This window comes from Pinus tabuliformis, chromosome 6 (assembly GCF_031772625.1).
Source record: "Pinus tabuliformis cultivar Carrire ecotype Pingquan chromosome 6, CPIR1, whole genome shotgun sequence".
In the NCBI taxonomy this organism is placed as follows: Eukaryota; Viridiplantae; Streptophyta; class Pinopsida; order Pinales; family Pinaceae; genus Pinus; species Pinus tabuliformis.
The window spans coordinates 1459839188-1459863855 of record NC_142292.1 but is presented as its reverse complement, the minus strand read 5'-3'; the positions used below and the strand labels follow the sequence as shown (position 1 = coordinate 1459863855).

General features: G+C 32.5%; 1 protein-coding gene across 1 annotated transcript; it reads right to left on the bottom strand.

Moving 5' to 3' along the window:
* Positions 1-16929: 16929 nt before the first annotated feature.
* LOC149264127 (uncharacterized) lies at positions 16930-17952 on the bottom strand. Its single transcript, XM_089395838.1, has 3 exons — positions 17914-17952; positions 17693-17784; positions 16930-17557 (listed from the first exon to the last, which is right to left on the bottom strand). The coding sequence occupies exons 1-3, from the start codon at positions 17950-17952 to the stop codon at positions 16930-16932; spliced, it is 759 nt and encodes a 252-aa protein (XP_089251964.1).
* Positions 17953-24668: the final 6716 nt, after the last annotated feature.

Below are 24668 nucleotides of genomic sequence, written 5' to 3'. Positions count from 1 at the left end.
TTTACATGTCCAATCTATCATCAATCTAGAGTCATCCATGATGTCTAATTTGGATACTCCCCACTTACTTGCAAAATCAGGAAAGACCCATAAAGCTAAAAACTCAACCTTTGTGTTTGTGCCTTTGCATGATTGGAATAGTTTTTCATGACAAATTTGGAAAAATCGTTTTTCCATCGATTCCATATTCTTTAGTTTGTTTATTTTCTACTCGATTAATTGAGGAAAATAAAAAGCACTATCCACAATAGACACACAGATTTTACCCAAGAAATCCTTACAAGGAATACCTAGCTAGAAGGTGAGGTTGATTTGTTGTGTTTTTTTTCATAATTTAATTCATATCATTTTAAAACATGCCAAAGAAATTGAACTCCTCTACTATGTACCTTGTGCCTACAAAGATTGCTATTGTTGTAGGACATTTATGTTTAATGTAACTTTCCTCTTAAATTTAACCTCTTATTACATTTTTAAAAAATATATAAAAAACTCAAATTTTAAATGTATTTCATTATCCATATTTTTTGCTTAATTATTTCTTTCCATATTCCCCTTTCTTATAAACGTTGTATTGCACCTTTTAGTAAGGAACCTCTTAGTACAATTGCTCTCTATTTAAGCCTTTGTTATAGTCTCTGTTCATCTAGTCCTAAATGAACCACACTTATTGGTTCAAAATGTTGTGGCTAAAATATTCTCTCATGTGATTTCTACCTAAAAACTTTGTTTAATTCATTATGGATCACAAAAACTGAATATAAAAAATATATAACTTTGTTTGTTTTAAGAATCTTTAACCTTAAACGCCTTTTCAGTCACCAGCAAACTTCGATGTCAAGGACATTAATCTCATAAAACGTGTATTTGTGGTTTGAATTCACCAGCACAATTGCGAGTCCACCATTTTAGGTAAATTAGGTCGATAAAATTCGTGCGTATGTAACCTTCCATGACCCGTTCAATTTCCATCCATCAGCATCATTGAAGCAACGCCATCCTAATTAAAAACGAATCGTTCTGAGCTTAACACGACCAATTATTTATATTATGTTGATACGAGTAAAAGTTAATAAATTAATGTATATTAATACTCGTAAATGAAAAATTGGGTATATTTTGGTTGTTTTACTGAAAAATGGATTATATATATAACAAAAAAACACAATATATGTTTTTATTGTTTGAGTTAAATTTTTTGGAATAATAGAATTTGAAATATTAATTTTGTTGATAGGTAGGAATAGATAGGTTTATTTTAAAATAATTTAAGAATTTTTAATTTAATTATTATAGGGATAGTAAAGATTTAACTTCTATAAAATATATATAACAAAAAAAACACAATATATGTTTTTATTGTTTGAGTTAAATTTTTTGGAATAATAGAATTTTAAATATTAATTTTGTTGATAGGTAGGAATAGATACGTTTATTTTAAAATAATTTAAGAATTTTTAATTTAATTATTATAGGGATAGTAAAGATTTAACTTCTATAAAATATTTTAGAATAGTCTTAATAGTTTATAGAAATAAAAAGTTGAGATTTATCCGCAAAGTAATGATGCTATTTTTAAACTTTTAATTAAATTGATTGATTAAGAAAATATCATAAACAAGTATCATAGAAAATAAATTATGATGTTTTGAGAGTGTGGTATTAGTAAACCTTTATATTGAACTATTGTATTGTTTCAAAAAACCTATGTACATGTTAAGAATTTCCATGATAAAATAAGGTTAAATTTTTATAATTAAGAATCATGTTTTCTTAAATATACATATTTTTTGTTTATATAATATTTTTAATTTTTATAATTATTAATAATAATAATTTAAAATAAAATTATACTTTACTTAGTTATCATTCTTTCAATTTTAGCAATGTGAGATGTATTATGAAAGAAATCATTTAATATTTATTATAGTTTAATATGTATAAATATTGATTTGTATAAATATTTATGTATATTTTTATAAATTTGTAGAAAAACCTGTGAACAATTTATGAAACCAACGTTTCGAACTAACTTAGTGAGTCCATTAATTTGTCTTTTGAGAAGAGAGAGCATAAAGTCATGGAGCTATTAATAGTTAAAAGAGAAATTATTTGATGTCTCATTTTATTGTAGACTTATTAAATGACTAACTAGTTAATAATACTAATAATAATAATAATAATAATAATAATAATAATAATAATAATAATATTATTATTATTATTATTATTATTATTATTATTATTATTATTATTATTATTATTATTATTATTATTATTACTACTACTATTATGTTAATGGTTTAATTAGTGAATGATTATGTAATTATTAAAATTTATTATTATTATATATATATATATATATATATATATATATATATATATATATATATATATATTTATTTATTTATTTATTTATTTATTTATTTTGCATATGTATTAACTAGTAATGAAAATAATTTTAAAGATATAGTTTGAAGGTTTATTTAAAATGACTTACTAGGGTTAAATAGGGTGTTAGTTGTGATAGGTTATATTTATTGGAGTAGTCTATAATGCGACTTTTTGAGAAATTCGGCGAACTGAATTTTCTCATTTCCCGATTGATGTGACATTTCGCGGAGTTCCCTCGCCCCTCGCCGGAGGTCCCTCACCCGTCGCCGTCCGTCGACTGCCGTTATGCCCTCCACGTTGTCCGCATAGCATGTCATTCATCATATATGATACATGAACCATCATCCATCAAAGTTGAATTTTAAAATTGCCGCGTTTTACACGAAATTTGTTTTGAATTTGAATGGCACAGCTGCTAGTCTAGCTAACATTCGGCTCCCCCAAACAACCAGAGACTAGTCTTGCCAACATTCGGCTTCCCCAAACAGCAGTGTTCTCTCTCGTCCGATATGAATGCACCTTTCGCTACGGCGCTGGATCGTGCACACCAAACCCTGGTCATGGCAACATTGGTTTCATTATTTACGACGACGATGATGGTTTTGTTGTGGAGAAGTTCAGCGCATATGTTAAGGATTGCTTCAGACTGCGCAACAATGCTTCTCCTTACAAATCCCTAATCGTTGGTCTCCAACATGCTCTTTGGCTTGACATCTCCGCGGTTGGACATTGGAAGGTCCTTATCCAGTAGGTAATAAGTCCTCTCCTCTCTTTCTGGATTTAAAATTAATATATTATGATTGCATTGTAAGGGCAATTGGAGAGTGGATAGCCCGTGGCTGAAGAGATACCGCATCAGAGTTCCGAAATTGGCTTCATAGTTCCAGAGCTTGAGAATGGAGCATATCTATTCTCAACATAAGTCTGAAGCACGTTCCCTAGCCCGGGCAGGCTTTTACAGTAGACGTGCAAAGCAGGAGATTTTGCAGAGCTGCAGATAAGACCCAGAGTCTGCCAAGATTTTTCAGTTTTGTTTCTTTATATTGGCCTCTTAAGCTCTATGATTCAAGGTTGTTTTGAGTTGTTTGTTTTGTTTGGTTTCTTGCCTGGTAAAGGGTTTCATTAATATGCCAAAAACGCTTTTAATTGATAAATCCAAGGTTCGTTGGTTGCAGGATTTGCATTCACGGGAGAGATTGTTTGGTGCAAGAAGAAGTTCATGCTCAACTGGACCGTAGCAAACTGTGATAACATGTGCTCATTGAATGTCATTTTCTGCAGAAAGCGCACTAAATGAGTGAATGCCATACTACTTGGATTGGGATTGCAAGGTACCATTTCACCATCTCTGGGCAACTTCTCATTATTACGCCCTCTGAATCTTTCTCCATTTATTCTTATGGACCAGAGATGCTCCATTTATATTAATATAATTAAATGATTTGTATGTACAAATTAAAAAAAACTTTAATTTAAAAAAAAAAAATTAAATGGCAATTTCGTGATTTTACTTTTCAAAATGGGAATTTTTTAAACTAAAATATAAAGAAATACACATTAATAATTAATTGAAGTATAAGTTTTTAGTAATTGAAGTATAAGTTTTGGGAATTTTTAAATTTACTTTAATTTCTAGAAGAAAAAATAATAATAATAATAAGTAAGGAGAATGTGATTTTAATATATTTTTTATTTATTAAACTGATTATAATTTTTTTTCACTTTGAGCATTTTCAAATTTTATATATATTTATGATTTTTTTAATTTGAGTATGATTATTAATATTAACAAAATGAAAATCATGATAATTAAATTTAAAAAAATACATATTTGGTATATGACAATCAACAATTAATTGAAGTGTCTTTTTTCAAATATCTTGGAGTTCATATCACAGATTCAATTAAAGTTATATTATTGAAAAAAAGATTAATAGAGTTTCCAAAGTTTATAATGAACCTAGAGGAAGTCCTCAAGAAAGATACAACAAATTCAAAACAACTTAATTTTAAAATTCTATTCACTTCATGAAAGCAAAGCAAACCACTTTTCATTGAGAGCATGACTATGGTTGTGTATGAAATGTATAATAAGAGGTTAAACCACATGGAAAACAAGTCGTTTTATAAAATCATTTCAAAGTCTAGCCAAAACCACCCTTGACTTAAGATGGGTGACATAAGGAGGCTTGATCCTGGTTAGACCATGTAAGCATAAAAAAAGATATCATTTTGGGGAATAAGGATAATGTAAAAATTGTGGTGTGATAAGGAGTTCCAAGTAAAAAAAAAATATAAACATTGTTAAAATAAGAACAAATTCTCATAAGCTTAATTCACAAAATCTAAGAGCAAATCTAAATTTGTAAAACTTATTTTGTAACATGAATTTTTGATAGGATGTCAATGATGATAAGAAAGTTAAGGTGATGAGATTGAAAAGGCACACAAAATTATGGTGGGAAGAGGTGCTAGCACAAAGGGAAAATAAAGGAAAAGAAAAAGTTAAGAGCTATGATAGGATGGTACAACATTCAAAGGAAAATTTAAGCCAAAATATTATTAGTTGAAAGGGCACACAAAATTATGGTGGGAAGAGGTGCTAGCACAAAGGGAAAATAAAGGAAAAGAAAAAGTTAAGAGCTGTGATAGGATGGTACAACATTCAAAGGAAAATTTAAGCCAAAATATTATTAATTGAATGTTTTTAGACAAATGCAAAATCTCAGACAAAAGGCTATGGTGGACAAAGAATATATAGAAGAGTTTTATCGGATCAATATTAGAGTAAGTTATGTGGAAGAGGATGAGGAGTTGAGAGTATTCAGGTAAATCAGTGAATTGAGATATGATATCCCAAATGAGATATGCATTCTACCCCTTACAACAATTGACAAGGCATACCAAGTTACTCTTAAAGTAGGGGAAATTTTTATAAAATGGCTTAAAATCACCCCTTATACACACATCTAATTTTATAAAAAAATAATTTTCAAATCTATAATTAATTTGTATGTTATATTAATTTCATAAACCTTAACTACATAAAAATAATATTATAATGATTTTTATTAAAATTTTGTATTTGTAAAATATTAAATTTTGATGTTTCTAAAGAAACTTTTTAAAGAGAACCAAAGAATAATTGACACCTGAATATTGAGAGAATAAAGATCTTACACTCCTAAAAGTGTATCCAACACTTTTATAGGGTATTATTATAGAGGATTTTTACATTCATTATATATATATGTATGACAATGTGTTAATTTAGTATAAGTTATTTTACATATTAATTTAGGAATTTTTAAGGGTGTACATTTTCTTTCAACAAATTTTAATTGAAAAAATTATGGTAGAAGTGTTGTTGCCATATTTTTGCTAATCGATTTGGATAGCAACAACACTTACCACAACACCATGATTAGGTAAAGATAGAACTCTAGGTCGATGGTTGAAGTGTTGCAACTCTAGATGTACTGTAACTCTCATGCTACTGAAGATCCCAAATGCCTTTTTATGGCCAACATGACAACACAATGAAGGTATGGAATATAATGAATCTTTATACCAACCTAGAAGGAAGTGATCACTCACAATAAGTTAGAAAAGTGCATTTCCTAACTCCATAATGAATGGCACTAATTTGGCATAGGCCGACTTGACCACTAATTTGATCACATACCTCAACTACCATCTCTAACACTAAACTCTATTAGATCACTTATTTTGTTTCTAGATAATATTGTAGGCTCAATTGGATTTGAATGTACATTACTTTCTATGATGATTTATAATATGAATTTTGGCCTATTCTTTTAGATATATATTTGTTCCTCTAAATTGCCAAAAAAATGGAAATGAATGGGCACCTTGCAATAAATTTTCTCTAGGTTTCTTTTATTATTTCCATTACTCTTGGTTATTACAATGACAATGAATTGAATTGAAAGGGAAGGGAACCAAAATCATGAATCAAATGGAGGGATAGAGTGATAGTTTTATGGTAGGGAATTTTGAACAAAGTTATTTATGAGGTTATTAATAAACTTTCTGATGGAAAGATGTTATTAATAAATTTTCCAATGGAAAAGTGTTATTAATAAATTTTCCAATGGAAAGGTGTGATGAATGAGTAAATGATCCAACTTAACAACTATATGACCTATTCCATTCCTTCTATTTGACTAGGTATACTTTCCTCCCTTTCGGAAAATATTCACAAACTCTCAATATAAAATTAGGTCCTCTATCTTCTCTCCAAATAAGTCCCTTACCTTTCTTCTTCCCATTTTTTTCCATAGTTGATAGCACCATGTTGAAGTCACACTACAATATTGCTTTTACCATAGTCAAATTCCCTCATTTCACTTAATGATTTTGATATATATATAAAATAAAATTATTTTGAAGAAAAATTACGCCATGAAATTTATTAGTTATTATGCACTTTAAATCCAAATTTATCCTATAGTAAAAAAAATCTGCAAAATATATTTTTCGATTAAAATTTTTTGAAAGAAAATGTACACCCTTAAAAATTCTTAAATTAATATGTAAAATAACTCATACTAAATTAACACATTGTCGAAATAAAATGTAAAAATCCTCCATAATAATACCAAAAGCGTTGGATACGCTTGCTTTTAGGAGTGTAAGATCTTTATTCTCTCAATATTCAGGTGTTAACTATTCTTTGGTTTTCTTTAAAAGGTTTATTTAAAAACATTAAAATTTAATATTTTACAAATATAAAATTTTAAAAAAATATTTATAATATTAATCTTTATAATATTATTTTAATGTAGTTAAGGTTTATGAAATTAATATAACATACAAATTAATTATATATTTGATAATTATTTTTTTATAAAATTAGATGTATGTATAAGAAGGGTGATTTTAAGTGACGAAAAATCTAAGTTTAATTAGAGTTATGTAATTGGAATTCAAGTTTTTTTTTTTTGTTTTTTCACTCGACTAGTTTATTGTATTCTAGGGTTTTTCTCTTTAATGTAACCATGGTGCACTCAAGGGGAGGGGGCGGTCTCTCTCTTATAGTAACATGATCTTTGGCAATGCATGAATCAAAAAATGATGGGCTACACATGCAACCCCTCCATTCAATTTTCGTGATAAGGGGAATGTATGAAGGGAATCTCTTCTTCTAGAGATCCACTACTAGGAACTACCTTGTAATCATGAGGATCAGGTCATTATTTGTCTAAAGCAACACATACCTTAAATGTGAGATTAAATCGAATAGGATTGAGGAACATATTCATTTTACACAAGACCATGTCTTAATTAACAAATTTATGTGATTTTGTCCCATAAAAAAGAGCCTTGATAATATGGATACAAAAAGAGCAAATTGATTTGGAGTTAGGAGCAAAGGAATTTTCCATAATAATCTTTGCCAATATTGTGAATTGGACTTGAATTTTCGAAAGATTATACTTCTTTAATTATGTTGGACTATACCTCCAATTTTGGATGGACAATTTAAGCCAAGGGAAACAAAATTTCAAAATGATGCCAATCTAGATCTAGCTCTTCTCTTTTCCAAAAGAATTTTGGGAGGAAGAAACTCTTTAGTGCATAGCAAATGTGTTGGGGCACTTTGTCAAAACCTTTAAGGTTACTCAAAGGGGACTATATACATCATATGCCATGATCTATGTGAATATGGACATAACACAATTCCTATTGGCTTTGATTGATATATTGTATCAGGATATAGTATGGAAGCAATCATTAGAAAATGAGCACATCCCCTTGCAGTGCAAAAAATGCCATGAATATGGTCACCTTTTTAGGGATTATCCCACACAAAAAGCAAAGCCTACCAAAAACTTTGAATCTCAAATGAACAAGGACGACTTTATCTAGCCCAATCAACAGTATTGACAAACCAAACCACAACCAACTTCCATGACATATATGTAAATATCAACTCCTAATAACTTTGAGTCACTAGCTAAGTTATAAGATCCCTCCTTTAAAGAGGTATCCCAATGTAATATAACCAAAAACCATGTGGCAATGGGTTAATAGAAACAACTAGAGGAAATGTTAGGGTTCAAGAGAAATAAATATAACAATCAGGAAATACACATTCAAACCATGTACACCATGATTATCTGGAAAACCCCAATTGGGGGGAAAACCAACCAACAATAGATCTATTATTGTCCTTGGCTAAAACACAGCCAATCCGGCCAACAACCTGAGCTTTCACCGCTCAACCATGGTTGCCTACAATGGAGAATACACAGCCTTTTTAAGGGCTTCAACTACATGTAATACCATGAGCTCAATACCATGAGTCACCAATACTAGGTGCCCAAAATCACAACTGTTAACCATAACTGTTGACATAACCTCAACTCCACCATAGGGTCAAGTTTAACTAACAATCCCCCCTTTAAACTTGACTTTGGGTTTTCCTTGGGCAAATCTAGCCAAATCTGCCAAGTGAGCCAGCCATCACTCACCTCAAGCCCTACCCAGTCAATGTTAGGGTATTTGATAATCTCACAAGCTGTCCTAGTTCAGCATGCTTCACCATACCACCACATGCATCCCCATATCACCCAAGTGGACATTCAGACTTTACCAGTGATTTACTGGGGTACGCATGCCTTACCAGGTCTTACAGTCGTATACCCATTTACATGAAAATTTCCATTTTATTTTTATTTTGTTGCTATCTTGACCCACACAACTTGAACTGCCGACTTTCTTGATTTTCTGAAAACAATGCTCTATTCTTTTGTTTTGATCTCTCGGCTTCAGCAGATCAGACAGGTTTTCAACTCAGACAAGCTTTCTGGTAATCCTTTGCGTCCTCCTTTCTCTTCGATAATAGCAGCGTGGTCAACGATGGAGGGGTTCTCACGCAGGAATGCAAACAGTTCGGTCTTCACGCAGAGGGCAGTGGATTTGGTCTTCACGGCCTCCCCTCAGAGAATACACGCAGAGAATACGCAACACCTCGACTCGAGCTTTCATGCCACGCAGCAGCGAGTCTTCCTCTCGTACACGCAGGCAGCACTCTATATGCAGGCAACAGGCTTCTGCTCACCTTCACGCAGAGACAGGATTTGGCACGTAGAGATCTACACGCCTTCACGCACAGACACGCAGCGTTCACAGGGTTTGGCAACAACTTTCTCGACTTCCTCCCTTTGACACAGCCTCTGGACAACACTCCTAGACTCCAGACACAACTTTCTCGACTTCCTCCCTTTCACGCAGCCTCTGGACAACACTCCTGGACTCCAAACTCAACTCAACTCAATCTAATTTAAACTTTCAAAATTTAATTTAAATTTCCAAAAAATATTCCCAGGGTTTAGCAAAGGCTCGAGACTCAGATTTCATTTTCTTCTTGCTCCTCATCGAACCATCACTCAACAGACATTGTTGTTGCTGGTTTGTGCAACGAGCTATTGCTTCAACCAGCGCCACCACTTTGTCGATGGGAACATTTCGAACAGCTATCCAAGGCCCTTGCCAACCAGAGCTCTGATACCACTTGTTAGGGTTCAAGAGAAATAAATATAACAATCAAGAAATACACATTCAAACCATGTACACCATGATTATCTGGAAAACCCCAATTGGGGGGAAAACCAACCAACAATAGGTCTATTATTGTCCTTGGCTAAAACACAACCAAGCCGGCCAACAACCTGAGCTTTCACCGCTCAACCATCGCTGCCTACAATGGAGAATACACAGCCTTTTTAAGGGCTTCAACTACATGTAATACCATGAGCTCAATACCATGAGTCACCAATACTAGGTGCCCAAAACCACAACTGTTAACCATAACTGTTGACATAACCTCAACTCCACCATAGGGTCAAGTTTATCTAACAGGAAAAACAACAAACCCAGCTAACAAAGTCAATCTCATAGCCAAAAAAGAACATACCCACTACCAATTAGGTGATTATGTCAGAAGGACCAATCCAAGAATTCAAGACACCCCAAAAGATATGGATCTAGATTCCCTAGATATCCAGGCCATTGCAGTAGTTTAGAAGGGAAAAGACCCTTAGTCGATATTAGAACATCATGTACAAATCCTCAAGGAAGCCTTGCTAAGAAAAGATATTCTTCACACGTAACAACCATCATGTAATAACTGTAATAACCATAATCTAGGCATCAATCTACATTTTTTCATACATCCCTTAAAACCATTGAAGGATGATAGAGAAGGGGAAGGAGAAGTAATAAAAAGCTATTATAGGAATTAGATGAGATTCTTGTCAACTTCAAAAGAATATTCCACTTCTACACTCACTTCTTCTATATGCTTGGCTCAATTGTTTTAAGTTGCTTCCTCTCATTGAACCTGGAATCTTCCTCTATTTCCTACTGCCCTTTACCCCTTGTCAAACTTCTTCGTCTTCCTCTTTGACTTTGTTTCCTTGCAAAATTTTCCACTGCTTTAAGAGTAACTTGGTATGCCTCCTCAACTATTGTTAGGGGTAGAATGCTTATCTCATCTTGGATATCATATCTCAATCCATTTATGTACCTGGATACTCTCAGCTCCTCATCCTCTTCCACATAACATACTCTAATATTGATTTGATAAAACTCCTCTATATATTCTTTAATCATCATAGCTTTTGTCTAAGATTTTGCATTTGTCTAAAAACATTCAACTAATAATATTTAGGCTTAAATTTTCTTTTGAATTTTGTACCATCCTATCATAGCTCTTAACTTTTTCTTTTCCTTTATTTTCCCTTTGTGCTAGCACCTCTTCCCACCATAATTTTGTGTGCCCTTACAATCTCATCACATTAGACTTAACTTTATTATCATCATGGACATCCTATAAAAAAAAATTCATGTTACAAAATAAGTTTTACAAATTCATATTTACTCTTAGATTTTGTGAATTTGTTCTTATTTAACAATGTTTATATCTTAATTTTTTTTAACTGGAACTCCTTATCACACCACAATTTTTATATTATCCTTATTCCCCAAAATGATATCTTTTTTTTTTTTATGTTTGCATGGTCTAACCAAGATCAAGCCTCTTTATGTCATCCATCTTGAGTCAAAGGTGGTTTTAGCTAGATTGAAATGATTTTATAGAACGTCTTGGTTTCCATGTGGTTTAACCTCTTATTATACATTACATACACAACCATAGTCATGCTCTCAATGAGAGATGATTTGCTTTGCTTTCATGAAGTGAATAGATTTTTGAAATTAAGTTGTTTTGAATTTGTTGTATCTTTCTTGAGGACTTCCTCTAAATCCATTATAAACTTTAGAAACTCTATTAATATTTTTTTCAATGATATAACTTTAGTTGAACATATAATATGAACTCCAAGATATTTGAAAAAAAACACTTCTTTCAATTAATTGTTGCTTGTCATATACCAAATATGTAATTTTTTTGTCAATATTAATAATCATACTCGAATTAAAAAAATACTTTTGGCAAAAAAATTATAATCAGTTTAATAAATAAAAAATATTTAAAAATATATTAAAATCATATTCTCGTTATTTTTTTATTTTTTATTAATTTCTAAAAAATAATGTAAATTTAAAAATTCTGCAAACGTATACTTCAATTAATTAATGCGCCATGTTTTATATTTTAGTTCAAAAAATTCACATTTAGAAATACAAAATCATGAAATTGGCATTTTAAAAGTAAAAAAAAATATTTAAATTAAAGTTTTTTTAATTTGTATATACAAATCATTTAATTATATTAATATAAATGGAGCATCATCTCTCCATCACATAATTCTGGGCAGACTCGTGCTCCATAACATAACTTTGAATATTTTCGATAAGACTATTGTTTGCCAACCGGAGTTGTTCGAACTGGACTAGACCACCGAATTCTGTTGGTATTCTTCTTATCAACCTGTTTCTTGAAAGTCGGATCCATTGCAGCTTTGTACAATTACACCTAGTTTTTGGAATATAACCACGGAGCAAATTATAGCTGAGGTCGAGTACTCCCAGCGCCTTCAACTGGAAAAACTCCGTTGGAATTCTTCCTGTGAAGTTATCCTGAGAAAGATTCAGAGGGCGTAATAATGAGAAGCTGCCCAGAGATGGTGAAATGGTACCTTGCAATCCCAATCCAAATAGTATGGCATTCACTTGTTTAGTGCGCTTTCTGCAGAAAATGACATTCAATGAGCACATGTTATCAGAGTTTGCTACGGTCCAGTTGAGCATGAACTTCATCTTGCACCAAACAATCTCTCCCGTGAATGCAAATCCTGCAACCAACGAACCTGGGATTTATCAATTAAAAGCGTTTTTGGCATATTAATGAAACCCTTTACCAGGCAAGCAACCAAACAAAACAAACAACTCAAAACAACCTTGAATCATAGAGCTTAAGAGGCCAATATAAAGAAATAAAACTGAAAAATCTTGGCAGACTCTGGGTCTTATCTGCACCTCTGCAAAATCTCACGCTTTGCACGTCTACTGTAAAAGCCTGCCCGGGCTAGGGAACGTGCTTCAGAATTATGTTGAGAATAGATATGCTCCATTCTCAAGCTCTGGAACTACGAAGCCAATTTCGGAACTCTGATGCGGTATCTCTTCAGCCACGGGCTATCCACTCTCCAATTGCCCTTACAATGCAATCATAATATATTAATTTTAAATCCAGAAAGAGAGGAGAGGACTTATTACCTACTGGATAAGGACCTTCCAATGTCCAACCGCGGTGATGTCGAGCCAGAGAGCATGTTGAAGACCAACGATTAGGGATTTGTAAGGAGAAGCATTGCTGCGCAGTCTGAAGCAATCCTTAACATATGCGCTGAACTTCTCCACAACAAAACCATCATCGTCGTCGTAAATAATGAAACCAATGTTGCCTTGACCAGGGTTTGGTGTGCACGATCCAACGCCGTAGCTAAAGGTGCATTCATATCGGATGAGAGAGAACACTGCTGTTTGGGGAAGCCGAATGTTGGCCAGACTAGTCTATGGTTGTTAGTTAGACTAGCAGTTGTACCATTCAAATTCAAAACAAATTTCATGTAAAACGCGGCAATTTTAAAATTCAACTTTGATGGATGATGGTTCATGTATCATATATGATGAATGACATGCTATGCGGACAACGTGGAGGGCATAACGGCAGTGGATGGACGGCGACCAGTGATCAAATTTGAAGGGCAGATCTTCATTTAATTTAGAAGGGCACACATCTAGGTCGCACTTCTATAATGAAAAGCATAAAAAAAAAAGCAATTCAATTGACAATAGTAAATTATTTTCAAATTTCTTTTTATTTTTTCACAAACAAAAATATACCACTACGTCAAAGGCTGCATTAGTAAATGAATTACTCTTACACATGTGATTGAGAAATGTAGTCACATAAGATCATATTGAGCAGGCCTTGAACTCAGCCACAATTGAACCAACTATAGGGACAAAATCATAGTTGGGAAACTGCATATGAGTACAAAAAATAAACATATAGGCATAATTATATCTTAATGGAATTGAAATAAAAATAAAAATATGAAGAAACAAAAATACTTATATTAAAAGTATATGGAAGGTCTCATTTATAAAATTAAAAATAAATTCTAGCTTATAGAGGAAGTATCAGTGTAATTGTAGCTTATAAACTTCAAATTTGACCAACTCACTATTCTATTGTCTATTAAAACTATTTTGGAAAGCTGAGACTTCCAATATTTGCACATCTCAAATTATTGGAACTACAGTCCCTATACTTGGCTGCAAAATTGATACTCCTCATTATTCTCCCTTCTACATGCAGCAAAAGGAGACCTGTGTACGTAGCAAGAAGAGGATCATTATACACTGGGAAGAGGAGGCCTTAACCAGCCCTAGACACAGTCAAAGAGGAGTCTATATAAGCTGCCCTAACTGCAGTCCTCAAGGTTGATGTAATCCGCAATTAAGGGTGACACTTACACGCTATCAAAGGAGCCCTAACGAAGCCTACTAATCTATTGTTTGATGATGCCCTAATCCGCAGTTATGATGAAGCCCTATTCGCAACGAAGGAGAGTTGATCAGTAGTGAACCCATACACTGTAATAAGGACCCTAAATATGCAATTTAGAAGGGCTTCTATTTGTTGTCATCTAGCTGCAGCAAAGTAGCCATCATACAGAATGAAACTGGAATAAGTTAAGGGACGGTTTGAGCCTCCCTCTTGCAACTATGTGAGGATGGTTCCTTCTTGTAAGGACGCCAAGTTAAAAGAAGCAGTGGATCAACCTGTTGGGATATCATTGGAAGATCAAGAGTAATGTTTATGCTGCTATAGAAAAACTATGTGTTAGGCTATAGGCCATAACACCACACTCAAATATTTCTTATGGGTATTTGAGGGTTCAGATCATTAGCTTAATCTAACAAGGTGTTGTGTATAACGCTGTTGAGATCTAAGGCTAATATTGATGACTATATGATGTTGTCTAGAGAAAATGGACTAATTGCTAGATGCGGGGTAATAAAAACCACTGGTATTTCACATCTCATGTTTGTGGATGACTTGTTGTTTTCTAGAAAAATAAGTTAAGCAAACTACAAGCATTCTGTAACATACTTTCCAGATTTAGGGTGGCATCTAGAATTATTATGAACAAAGATAAATCGGATTACTAGTATCTTGCCTCCAAGTCACTAGCACATTTACTAACACTGATACAAGTAACTCATTCAGAAATTGGGAATATGAAAACATACCAGGAATTGGGAATCCGCAAACAAATAAAATCCAGTACGTTAGGAAGCCTGTGGAATGCGCTCCTCTCCAAGCATAAATTGTCATCAAACCTTGCTTGATAGGTGTTTGTTGAATCATGAATCTATGCTTCTCTTCAGCTTAAATCGTTGTCAAACCTTGCTTTGGGCAGCCTTCAGGCACAACCCAATAAAATTACAGACCCAATACATGACTCATATTGACATCTAGTGGCTCCCAATTGAAACTACCAAATGAAATGGTATCAAAGGGTAATTGTGAAATAATAATTAATAAGAACTTGGATCATATGCACAATTAGAAAAAACAACTCAAAAAGAAACTGTTGTTTTCTAAATGAGAGCAACTTAGAAACTGCGAAATGTAATGGTATGAAAAGGTAATTTTGACAAAATAAGTAATAAGAACTTGCATCATATGCACAATTAGAAAAAACAACCCAAAAAGAAATTGTTGTTTTTGAAATGGGAGTTTCTCAAATGGAATTTAAGTTTTAACATGAAAGGAAATTCACAAATTCAACATTCTTAAAATTTTAATTTCAGAAAAAATGAAATTTAAAAAAATGTTGAAAATTTAACAGCATTTCTTAAAAAAATTTAAGATATTATTCCAATTTTTTTTTAAATGACAAAAATCATATTTTAAATTTCTTTTGACGTGTAAAAATTTCTCCTTACTTCTCTGACGTGCCAGAGGCCCTTTGAAGGGCTCTGACGTGTTCAATTTTGAACGCTGACGGCGACGAGTGAGGGACCTCCGGCGAGGGGCGAGGGAACTCCGCAAAATGTCACATTAATCGGGAAATGAGAAAATTCAGTTTGTCGGATTTTTCAAAAAGTCGTATTATAGACTATTCCATATTTATTTATTTATATGTTTATTTATCGTATATCTGTATTTACTTCTTTTTTATTTTATTTAATAGGCTTTTCCATGTGTTACTTAATTTTAGTCCGTCATCTCTATTCATGTTGTTGGAGGATGTTTCAATTTCAATTGCCTCTTTCACTCTTCTTTTTAAATAATAGTCTTCTTTGAGAATTATTTTGCTTGTTCTATACAGATATAGTGTGAGGAAGAACATGCATGCTCTGCCACGCCTGATTTTTCTGATCTGTTTTTTGTGATATCATTTATATATATATATGTTGTAATAGTTATTAGTATCTATAAAACTATATTGTTTTTTCCATTTAACTTTTTTTTTTTTATTAGTAAGACTATATTAATATCATGTTTAAGAATAATAATGTAACGTTCATTTAACATTTAAAAGTGCTTTAAAAACCCACCCTATCACAATGTATGGACTTTTCAATTAAATTTTATCACAATGGATGGACTTTTCAATCAAATTTTTTAAATAGAAATAACCAAAAAAAATAAAAAGGAAAAAAATCATTTTTACATATATCAATGGGTAAGAGAATTTTTTACGATCTCTGCAATGGATGCAAATTAAACCAACATAGTTGAAATTCTAGTCATTATGATTCCTGAGAAACACAAGCAATTATGAATCTTACGGGACATCTCTACGGCCTTCAACTAATGTTTATCTTTACGCCTCTGCCCTTATTTATCTGCCGATTCCATCAGTGGGAAGTTCAGCTACTGTGCGCTTAATTTCTATAAATATTCGAGCTTTCCCCGTTGCATGTTACTGTAGAGTTCTTCCACACCTTGATAATTGGCACTGACTGTAAAGCTGCCAACGCTCTGCATATCTGTGCTTTTATAAAAAATATATATATTCAAATTTAAAACTGATTTCTCTCTGCAGCCGCTTCCCTGTAGAACTCTTCAAATTCTAAATCTGCTGAACAGGTTACAGCAGACAAGAACATATTCCAGTCGGGATATGAGTGCTCGTTCATATCAAATAAACTTTCACGTAAAGTAGCTGTTACGCCTGCCAAATGATCCGAATGTGGGGGATCCTCAGCCCTTAAAGTTGCCATGGAGAAAACAGAATTTGTAACTGCTTCTTCAACAATATTAGGCGCTGTCATCTCAGAGGCAAGGGGCTCAAAATCATCCAGTGTGATGGAATCGTTCGTAAGTAGGTCACACCCTGACATGGAGAAATTTGCAGTTTTTTTAATATTACACAATTTGAAGCCACAAGCTGAATTTTCACTATTACTGCAGCCATTTGCAATTACAATTTCAGGGTGTTGCCCTGCGATCGTTGTTTTTATGGGGGTGGTTTTCAACACAGGATTTTGTGACGAAGAAGGATCTTTTGACCTCGACTCCAGGTTTCGCTGTTCCCATTTGGGTTGAGATTGGTTTCGTAGCGGCAGCTTCTTACAGAGATGACTGTTCCAGTAGTTCTTGATTTCGTTGTCTGTTCGTCCAGGCAGTCGTCCTGCTATCAACGACCACCTGCACGCAGGTAGCATATATAGACACTCACATCACAATTGAAATTATTACCATGCCATTAGCAATTCGAACCTCCGACTTGGGGCATCAACGAACTCTGATAATTGAATAAGTTTTCAGTCACTCTTTACATACCGATTGCCAAGAAGGCGATGCAGCCGAACAATGAGATCCTCCTCGTCGGGAGAAATGTTTCCACGTTTAATGTCGGGACGAAGATAGTTGAGCTAACGCAATCTACAACTCTTTGCACACAGCTTCAGACCTGCCAAATAAAACCATTATGCTTATTTGGTTTCCAATACACATTTACAGCTGCATGAATAAATCAATGTAAGAGATTCCCTGAGATTCACCCGCATTTTGAGGGAGCTTTTTCCATCGACCATCGCCATGAATTTGAATGTATGTGAAAAGAATCATATCCTCCTTTTCGGTCCAGGCCCCGCGGTTGAGTCCCTTGTTTGAGCAGCAAGGAGATCTACCCATCATCGATATTTTTCGTTTGTAACTCCACCGCAGATGATCTCCTCTTCTCTGAATATACAGAGACAGCACTCAGACACGGGGATTATATATAAATAAATAATTGGATTTCATGCAACTTTTCTTTCGCTGAGGTGATGTATACATTCTCAAATTGTCGACAAAAAAATAGTTAAAAGTCCCTCATGAAATCTTGAACCGACCATGGCCACGTGACAGCGTGATTATTCTTATTTCTGATTTGAACTGGTACAGTTCTCATTGTAATACTAGCCACAGATGGTTATTCTAGAAGGATATAGTCAAACAAAAATATAAGCAGAGCGATCTGTCATTCAAATCATCTCATCACATCACATCACTAATTGGGGTTTTAAGAAGAAAAAATGATATTGTTCTATATGTTCTGTATAAAGGAGGTGAGGGTCATGGATTTTAACTTTGAATACTTCGGCAGGTATGCGTAATTTTAATATTTTAGGACTTACCGAAGGTGTACCATGCTGATTTCTCATTAAAAAGTTAAGGTTATGGATGAGGACTTTTCCCTTGGTTGGTTTATTGAGATGTTATTTTTTCTACCTAATGTTAAATTTCAAGGGAAACACTCCTGGCCCTTTTTAATAAGATTCCCAAAATTCACTGTGGTTAAAAACAAAATGAGACTTTCCATACAACTGTCTAAAATTTAAATTAAAAGTTTCTATAAAACTTAGATATTTGTAAGATTTTACAAAGTGTTATGATCTTCATGTACTCCAAAAACACGAGTTACAATGATACAATTTAAGCTCATTGTATTAGTTACACTGATGTATTTTAGGTTAAATAGATTTTTCTTTTTTCTTTTTCTTTTAAATTTAGTTGATATATTGATTAAATGTTTTGAAAAGTTAATGAATATTATAATAAAATTTTGTAAATTATAAAGTTAAAATTGGTTGAATTTTTAGCAAAGTTAATAAGGAGACAATAAAATTCAATTATTAGTTAAAATTTTGTCTAAATATTATAATATAATTTTTTTCAAGATTATAGATTTTAGTTATTTAAAATAAGTTAATAAAAGAATTTAATTTCACTTAAAATACTTACAAACTTGAATTCTACAAATTATACAACTATAATCCAAAAACAATCCTACTAAATTATAGAAAAGATTGAAAAGAAAAATCTCCAACAAAAATATATAATAATTCCACTTCTTTACAAAATGTTCACAAACATATAAATTTAACTTTATTATTTTTGTTTAAATAAACAACAATCAATTATATATAGATGACCCAAAAAAATTTATTTCTTTAAAAAACTATGGATAAATCTATTTATATTTTTATAACATTGATGAAAAATTTAATATAAAACTTTCCCATACGTACGTATATATATATATTTCTATTTATATTTATATTTATATTTTTATGATTTATTTATATTTATCAAATTTAATATAAAATCTTTCCCATATATTTCAATTTAAAGTTTCCATTAATATCTATTTATATCACACTCATGCAAAATTTATATTATCTACTTATATCACACTCATGCAAAATTTAATATAAAGCTCGAATGCAGTGGTTTTTTTAGATTCTTTTTAGATCTGTTTACCTCAGAAGTGATTCGGAATTAAGATTATCTTAATTTTAGATTGTTAAATCAGTAAAATTTAAAAGATTCACTGATTTTCCAGAGCCTTAAATTCATTTTCACATTAAAAATTCATCCGCCTAAATAACCAAAATTGGCGTAGTCTTTCCTAACCACACTTTTATTGGGACGACAGTATTTTTTTTTAAATCACCTATAATTTGAATGGTTAAAATTTTTGGATTACTTTTTTTCAGGATGGAAATAGATTTAAGATTATCTAGAATAATTGAGGCACCTAAAATCTTAAACCCTGAAAACCACCATCTAGTTTTTTAAAATGGTTTACCTTATTAGGATTATATTGATATTTATATGATTAATTTTTTCGATTTCTGTATCATTTTCAAGGCATATATAATTAATTATGTGATTACTATTTTTTCTTCTGTCTTCTCGTTACCAAAGGATTTTAGTCAAGTATTATAAATTTGGCTCAACATTCTTTCTGTAGGCAAAGCAAGGTTGGTAGTGATATTTGACTGTTTGGCCTATTTAAGAGGCGCAGGTAATGTGAGGTGGAAATCAATGATAGAGAAATTAGGTTGGCAATACCGTGACAGGGACATGAGCTGTTATTTTTTTAGAAGTTTTAGGTAGAACTAGAAAATAAGGATATGAGGTGAAGAAAAGGGAGGATTCGATGTGGGTGAGAAAAACAGAAATTTACGGTCACCATGTCTGCGCTACCTTTAAATTTGATTCACGCTCAGCAAATACACGAGACAACGAATGATACCTTAAAAGATTTTCACGTACATGTTGAACAGAAAGTCGGCAAATTCGGTGATTATTTCACGTGAAATTTCTTACCAGTCACCTTCAAGTGGCGCATACGACAGATGTGAATATGTTATATTTGAGATTCCAAGTTCTCTACATGCGAGATCGCCAGAAAATTTCAGAACAACGTCGGACGGCTCTGTATATTTTTACTTTAAGAAATCGACAATTACGGTAATAAGGGTCATTGTCTCCGAACGACTTTTTTGGTACTGGTCTAAATAGTCCACTTACTAAAATAATTGAAATTTCAATATGATTTTTGATAAAATTTGATAGGAAATTGTTTAATTTTGGCTTTAAAAATGTGGGTTTCTGGTGCGCTAAATTTTTTTAATTATAAGTAAATTTCGATGAATTTAAGTTTCCAAAGTCATCCAAAGTTTTTAATAATACTGAATCCAAAATTTAATTAAAAAATTTTAAAATTAGGCTTACATATGTGGAAGATTCAGAACTTTGGATTTCCAAATTGCTCAATTTATTTCAACTATAAATAAATCTTTATGATTTTGAGTTTCCAAAATTTTTAATGATACTAATCCATTTACATCCTAAATAATAATTTAAACACTACTGCAATTAGATTTCTTGGGAAAAAAAAAATCAATTAAAACGTACTTGTGACTTCCAAGCATGTTAGAATTAGTAACTCATTACGACAGTGAGGCAACTACATCGAAGTTGGTGCAGGTTGTGGAGAGCCTGCAACACTGCCTTGTCTAAATTTTGGAGTTCGTTTTTCCAATTATATAACATAATTTTTATTTTTTTGAAATGGTGATTTTTTTCTTTTATATTTAAAATGGATTTATGAATATATAAATTCAACATTCAAAGTTTTTATCTACAAGATCTCTACCAATTTTAAATAAAACAAAATTAAGCATATATTAAAAAATGCATAAAACCAATAATTAAATTACAGATTTTTAAATTTTCAAAGTTTACGTATCAAACTATTTAATTATAAAATCTCTATCCAATTTAATGGGATAGAGACTTCTTCTCATCATTAATACTTTGATTGTTTGGTAATCCCTGTTTTGTAAATATCTGGTGTATTTTAAGTTATGTATAGGTGCCAACATTGGGTTGGATGTTAAAGAAAACTAATAATTGCAAAGGACAACTCCATAAGAATTCCATGTGAGTGCAGATCATTTGTACATCATCACGTGTGTTGTACATATGTTGACGAGAGTGTGAAAGATTCCGGAAAAAAATAGCCATCGTGTAAGGGACCCGGGTTGCCCAGAATAGGTAGGCACTCAAATCGTTATTTTGATTGTAATTGATTCGAATTAATGTAATTTTATATAAAAAGCGCCGTATGAAAATTTAATTTTTTGTTTTTTTTGGAAAATTGAAATTCGTAATGAGTATACATTTTGGAGGAGTTAACTCAGTTAGCTGGTGTTAAAAGCATGAAGTTGAGTTGTATGTAGTGATTTCTAAGCTTTAGGATCCTAGGTTTAGTTAATTTCAATTGTAATTGGTTAAACTAATTCTAATTCTTAATAGAACTAGTTGGTAGTCAGTTAAGTAGTGGGACGTTAAGGATTATCTATTAATCAATAAGATAATAATGCATGCAATGAATTGGATTTGCTGAGTTGTAGTGGAGTTTGCATGACAGTTAGCTAGCAATTGTAAACTAGTTGAGTGTACAGGTGTTGCATGAAGTCAGGTGATCAACCCTTAGGAATTGCGAAAGCATTTTGGAGGGAGTTCCTAATTAATAGGGGCCTATTTAGTCAGGGATTGGGAAGGCAAATATGGGCTCAAGAACAAGAATTAATTGACTAAGTTTGGGTAAGAGCTTCTTAGTGAGGAGAGAGATAGGTTATGCACTTGCAGATTGTGGTAAGTTGAGCAAAGAAATTGTAATACATCTTTATTCCTTAGATTAATATAGGTAAACATTGGGGTTTTTAGCAGATTGTTTTCCATGAGAAAAATATTATTTGCATATTTGTGATTTCTTATTACATGTCAGAGATTTTTGTTCTAATTTGTGAATTAATGTTCGTAGAGTAGTAGAGTACTTTGTGTCTTTTGATTTTGATTAAAACTTCACGAGAACTTGCAAATCTACAAATAATTTCTACATATTGAAGTTCATATCACATTAGAACATGAATTTCGAAGTTGTTTCTCGAGAGGTTCGAATTTGGAACTGAGTGTAGCATGATTTCAGAGAAGATTGCCTTCAATGGACTAAGGCTAGCATATCCCTTGGAAGACACCTCTAATTTGGTTGCATGGAAGCATCCCATGGAGGCAGTGTTTGATGATAATGGATTGCTAGAATACATCAAGACAGATTGCTAGAATAATGGATTGCTAGAATACACTACTGGCCCTTTTGACATCAGCCCGCAAAGCGTGGATCGAAGTCTCACCCGAAGCAATATGGGGGGATGCTGGAACCAAGTTTTTGCACCTTGAAATGGTCGTGAGGTTGCTTTATACCACCTGGTCCTGCCTTCGTGCAGGTTGGTAAGCCTTCGGGCTTATTGATCTACCCTTTATCCTGCACTTCAGTACCTCCATGAAGGTCTATGATTGGCCTTTGTGTAGCCCTACCCAATGGTTCAGGTACTTTCGTGCTTCTATGACAATGAATTGTATAGGTTTCCAAGTTATCTCAAGTGTTTTACTTATTCTACCAATTAATTATAGTTATCATCACGTAAACTGATATTCTTACTTGCGTTCAATTAACAGATATAATCTCATACATTCGCGCATCAAATAAACATTGTAATATAAACCCATATCGTAACGTGATATAGTCAGATGCATTAACAGAGACTAAATACACAGTAATTGCAAAATACTTCTCTTTATTGATATCTTTAGTTTAATATAGAATCTATCCACCCTGCACACATAGCTGTAGGGGTCTACGCACTTAGCTGCGAACTTCTACCCAAGCCCTCTGTTCACTTAGCTGTAGAACCTCTACCTACGCTAAGACCCAAAAACACTTAGAATTCTCCCAGCTAGATCACTCTGTAGAGACCATCTCCATTCTACTTCGCTAATAACTATCTAGAGCTTACTTACTTAGCTCCTTTTTATACAATCCCATGGTCCAGATACAATGGGTAGATCTTTACAGCCGACTTGACACTTTATAAAATCAGGGCGGTCAACCCTTTATGACTCTTGACACCTTTGTACTCTGTGACCACAAAATTTAGAGACTTTATAACTTTATTACAAAATTGTCCCAAAACGTGGCATTTTAGCCCTAAAACTGCTATTGGGGGAACCCGTTCCCAACATGTAGGTCGACATGGTATTTTTGTTATGACAAGGTCTTCGAGAGTACCTTGACACAAATAAATTATCTTTACAATATGTAACATCCCCATGAAGGCTCTTTCATACATAACGATGACTCTCTTGACTTGGAAACTCAATGACAAGGCCTAAAAGCTCTCAATGGGAGCTTCACCTATAAAATAAATTTTCTTTAGCATGAAACCCATGCCTCAAGAATATTAGTAATAATTTTATTTTTCTTATTACATCAAATACATAAAAATCATGATTACATATGTCATTATGAAGACCGAACCTAGTTACATATTTCAACATTAGGGAGGTACCCACAAGCACCCCTTTTTGGAAAACACATCCTCCACATTGGGGAAAAATTTACCCTTTACTTTCGTTGAAATGTTTCCCAAGGTGTCTCCTATCCTCGGAGCTTGGGTAACATGGGGAGCATCCCCTTTGAGGGAGGCCTTCCCATGGAACACTCATGAATACATATTTATGTTTATGAGTTATTTATAAAAATATAAAAATCGTTATTACTTTTTATTTTATAATTAATAAAGAGGGTCATAATTATACTTTATCTGTAATTGATTGTACAACATTAACAAAAAAAAATACTACATATGCAGAAGGTGTAATAATAATAATAATAAATGATAATTGCATCTCTACTTATATTTATGATGATATCATATAATTAGCTTAAGCATTGATATATCAAGTATTGACACAGATCAAATTTAATAAAGTATTTTTTTATGATTTAATTTGGTAATCCTTAAATGTTTTTCCTGATATTTTTGAAGCATATAAATAAAATGCTATTTTTTTAAGGTAATTCTCTTATCTTTTTAAGATTTATAAACCATATCCATTTTAATAAACTTTAATCATA

Coding starts and splice junctions, on each gene's coding strand:
- LOC149264127 (XM_089395838.1), bottom strand. CDS start 17,952: ATGGCGATGGTCGATGGAAAAAGCTCCCTCAAAATGCGG. Junction 17,785..17,913: donor AAAGCTCCCTCAAAATGCGG/GTGAATCTCAGG, acceptor AGATTGCGTTAG/CTCAACTATCTTCGTCCCGA. Junction 17,558..17,692: donor CATCGCCTTCTTGGCAATCG/GTATGTAAAGAG, acceptor ACCTGCGTGCAG/GTGGTCGTTGATAGCAGGAC.